General features: G+C 40.3%; 1 protein-coding gene across 1 annotated transcript; it reads left to right on the top strand.

The window, feature by feature from the left end:
- Positions 1–1715: 1715 nt before the first annotated feature.
- LOC148040237 (uncharacterized) lies at positions 1716–4163 on the top strand. The gene is made up of 3 exons (XM_087666296.1): positions 1716–2161; positions 2298–3752; positions 3848–4163. The coding sequence occupies exons 1-2, from the start codon at positions 1844–1846 to the stop codon at positions 2310–2312; spliced, it is 333 nt and encodes a 110-aa protein (XP_087522422.1). The 5' UTR covers positions 1716–1843; the 3' UTR covers positions 2313–3752; positions 3848–4163.
- Positions 4164–4585: the final 422 nt, after the last annotated feature.

Raw genomic sequence — 4585 nt, 5'->3', positions numbered from 1 at the left:
TCTCTTTTTAAGAACCTCAGGGACAACCCTAGTTCTTTTTTATTTACGATTTATTGACCCTACAATCAGGGAAGGTAGTCAAGTGTTTAAGGTATAAACGTTTCTTGGTCTTTAAATCATTTCCAAGATATATTTTGCAGCATAAGTATTTCTAAGTTTACATTAATTCGGTTAACTTTTAAAAGGTAATATTGAGATCACATTGGCACGATTTATTATCCTTGTGACAATTGATTTTTCAGTCCTAAACTTTAATGCTTTGAGGTTATGTAAATTCAATTAGTCTTCCTTTTTCCTTGCAAATGAAACTCATGCCAAATAACAATCGTCTCCTTGCTAAGATATGCAATTAGCAATGATAACTCCCTAGAATTCAAGCAACGTAAGAAACCTTTCATAAATTTCATCTTCTACGATGATTCGTTGCAAAAAGGAATAGGGCTAATTGTGCAAGATGCAGTTTTTATACCTTCAAGATTTAACCGAAATATACTACTATAGTAGGTAGATAATCTTGCTCGTAATTCGTCTCAATGCATGATGCTATTCGAAGGAACTATGTTTTATACATTATCATTTTTGCATGTTCAATTAAACTAAATTCCTTCATCGTAAATAACTTGGAAAAAATATATATCTTATCCCTAACAATTCATCTTTGCGTGATTGACTTAAAACCGATATAAAACCAAGAAGGAAAAACCTGGTTTTGGGGTGAGATATCCACATGGATACTAGGAGATGATCCTCCCGCTGCTACTCCTTGGACTTTCTTAGGCAGCATCGCAGTTCGAACGTGAAGGTAGCTTTTACTCTTTCTTTCGGATTTCCACCGTCTCTCTTTCGAGGCAAGGAGCCGTTTAAATGATTGACCACGAGAAGGAATAATAAGGCCTTTAGGTTCTTAGCTTCTTTGGAGAGGGAAAGATTTATAAAGCCTAAAAAGGCCCTATAGGGTATATACTTGGGAAAAAGGTTATGGGTGAGTGTGGCTTTGCAACCACATGAACCTTTGGAGAAATTTGGGCTTGGGGTAAAAGGTATAGAAAGGGAATTATTCTCTTTTCTTGCACTTCCTCTACCTTTTTCCTTCTCCTTCCCTTCTTCTACTACTCTTCCTCCTTCACTCCTCTTTTTCCCTCCTTTTTACTCTTCTACCTCCTTCTATTCTCTCTCTCTTACCTTCTTTATCTTCTCCCACACTATTCCTTCTTTCACACTACTCTTCCTCCTTAACTCCTCTCTTTCCCTCCTTCTTACTCTTCTTTATCTTCTCCCACCCTATTCCTTCTTTCACACTACTCTTCCTCTTTCACTCCTCTCTTTCCCTCCTTCTTACTCTTCTTTATCTTCTCCCACCCTATTCCTTCTTTCACACTACTCTTCCTCGTTCACTCCTCTCTTTCCCTCCTTCTTACTCTTCTTTATGTTCTCCCACCCTATTCCTTCTTTCACCTCATGGTAAAAACATCCTGGGGAAAAACAGTCTGTTGGGGTCCATGGTGACGGTTTGAATTGGGGCCCAGGTGGGGTCCATGATGTTCCGAAATAGAGGGGGGGAAAAGATGACCAGGGTTAGAGGCCCTACATGGCCTACATTGAGTTGATGGGGGGAAGAAAATGTCACGGGGGGGGGGGGGGGGGGGCGGGGGGGGGTGAGGGGACTGGGTGGCGGAGCGGCTCGCAGAACTGCCGCCGCAGTCTGACTCAAGGGGGAACACGTGGACTGGGTGGTGGAGCGCCCCGGCAGGCTGCCGCTAATGCAGATAGTCCAGGGGGGAGAAAGACCCGTACGAAGGCTACAGGGAGGTGGCGACGCTGGAGACCAGGCGAGGGAAACAAAATGGTGTGCAAGGCGAGGCCTCAGGATGTTGATGGCTGCCTACAGCGAGCAGAAGGCACAGGCGATGGAGGTCAAAACACCCATTACAATGGGGAGAAGGATTATTATATAGTTGGGGGGGAAGGGGTTGCTTTCCTTATGCTCCCGACAGGTGGCATAAGTATACAGGCTTGCAGGCGTGTCCTCTCGCATGGATGGCCAGCTCGAGATGATGACGAGGGTGAGAATGACATTGGCACTGATGATGATGATGATGATGTGGATGTCGGCTTCAGTCGTCGTGGAGGTGGCGGGAGATGGCGGGTTCACCCATCTCAGGTAAGCTTTATATACTATACTATAGTATATTACTAATGTTAACCTATACTAACATATTCTATATTTCTAACATTTTTAATTTACTCTTACTAACTTACTAACCTTACTTAATCAACTAACTCCTTTACACTGGTAGAAAGGAGCTTCATAAACCCTCCAAAGATTTAGGATGTCAAATTTTGAGTTGGTGCAAAGAATATTCATGGAGGAGATGATGACTTTTGTACTTCTTAGTTGTCTCAACACAACAAAGTTCAAGGTAGTGCTGATGTACATCCATAAGGTAATGAAGGGTCATATTCTTTATCAGTTCTTTAGGAAGTTGCTTCTTAGACTCTGATATAGCAAAGCAAAGATCTCCTTTTGGATCTTTTATAATCAAATAAGTATGTATGTTCCAAATCATACAGCTTGAAGGCAACATCAATTTTTAATTTCAAGTAAAGTGTTGAAAAGATTTACACTTACTGACCAAATGATTCACCTAAATCAATAACACCATTCTTCTTTACATCAAGAGAACAAACACTTTGCATCTGATTTGGAGGTAGCCTTGAATAAATGTGAAACTTAGGATTGTCTGTCATCTTTTTCTAGTCGGAATATTTCATATCCTTTTGAAGGCATCAATCGGCCCTGGTTACAAGCTCACACCACAAGAAACAGTTGTCTCAATCAACATCGACGTAGGCAGTCCATCTCCACACGTTTTGAAGGTTTTACAGAGAGGTTGATGGCAAATCATGCGCTAAGAAGTTTGATAAAGACGGTAATGACGTCTTCCAGAATAGTGCCCAGAAAATGGCCTACCATTATCGTCCTGAGATACAAGGATGTTCCCAAACTTCATGTACCATTGAAAGCTTCATTGTAGAAGATTTCAAACTACCTGAATTGCATAAATATCTATGTGCTGCCACGTAGGAAGTACTGAGGTACCAATCAGAAAATGCTCATCGGGACAATTTTGTTATGAAGATCGAGCACGCCATACTCCTTGGTAGCAGGCAGCATCAGATAAATAAGAAGGTATCCGCCCTCCTTTGTCGTCGCTTCTTCCTCCAATTGAGTGCAGGTTGTCAGTTGGCAAAGTCATCAGGTACATCGAACGAGACTCGTTTGGCTACTACACACCATTGCAACTCGCAAGATGGCCCTTTAGAGAGCGCACGAACCATTCAAAGGATGCGGAAGAGAAAACAACTCATGAAGCTGAATTGGAAGGTGATCATGGAACTATTGTTGTCGCCTCCTCTTGTATCCACCCCTCCTCGTTGCTTTTATATTCTTCGCCACCTCAAATTATCGTGGCTTTTACACAGAAAGATTCACAAAAGCTTTTATCCTTTGATGTCAATTATTCCGTCTTGTTGCAATCTGTATTGAGCATCGTCAATCAAATTGTCTCCAAAAAATTCATAAAAATCATTCTATATTTTGTCTCTGATTGACATCAAGGATTACATCGTCATGCCATCATTTGTGTAGGATGTTGTGACCTTACGTATCTTCAATAGCGGCCACCAAATTTGCATTTGTTGGATGCTTTGGAGAACCTTGAATATTGTAAAAAAAATCCAATTGCAAAGAGGTGATGTAAAATCTGTTTTTAAACTGGATTAACTTTACTTTCAATTCATCTCGACCTTCTTCATGCTGAATAGAGTGTGTATTTTTTATGAACAGATTTATAGTTTCCATAAAATTCACATCTTCAACTAGATTGGAAAAAAGCTAATCAATGATCCCTTCATTCCCTTCAAGAGCAGCACACCTAGAACATTAAACTCGGCTGAGACACTAGTCTTCAAAGTGGATTATCCATGAGTATATCATGCTCGCATTAAAAGTCCTGTAGAACTTGTACACAACATGAGCATTCTTGCAAAAATCACTCTTGTATTGGTTCAATTCATAGTGATAAGAACCCTCATGAGTTTCGTGATAATTTGGCATGTTAATGCTTAGTTTTGAAAGCTTCTTCAAGTCATAAACTTGTAGATGAAACCTATCAAGACCTAAAGCTTCAGCAAGAGGTATTGTAATCACTTTTCCATCAGTACTAATAGACCAATTGAGCATTCCGTTTGCAGTTCAAACTTGGCAGCTTATCAAACACTTCATGTGCTTCTTGTAGGCTACAACATTTGGCATTCATGTCCTCTTTTTCTTCAAGAAATACTCACTGACAATGTAAACAAACTTTTCCTTTGATCCTTGAGTCTTCAAAATGGATTCCTTCATATGAACATGTTTTTCATGCAATGTGCCCTTGCAAGAATATGATTTGGAAGAGAACTTTGTGCCCAATCGTTCATGTAGCTTGCAAATTAAAATCCATGTAATGCAATCATTCAAACGATGCTTCCACACAATAATTTATGAATGCATTGAAGAATTGTGCCTAGCCTAACTACTTGTGCT

This window comes from Lygodium microphyllum, chromosome 2, assembly GCF_053477565.2.
Source record: "Lygodium microphyllum isolate KBCC chromosome 2, Lygodium_microphyllum_v1.1.10, whole genome shotgun sequence".
NCBI classification, from domain to species: Eukaryota; Viridiplantae; Streptophyta; class Polypodiopsida; order Schizaeales; family Lygodiaceae; genus Lygodium; species Lygodium microphyllum.
The sequence above is the reverse complement of the archived record's forward strand: the minus strand, read 5'-3'. Positions and strand labels throughout refer to the sequence as shown.

Coding starts and splice junctions, on each gene's coding strand:
- LOC148040237 (XM_087666296.1), top strand. CDS start 1,844: ATGGTGTGCAAGGCGAGGCCTCAGGATGTTGATGGCTGCCTACAGCGA.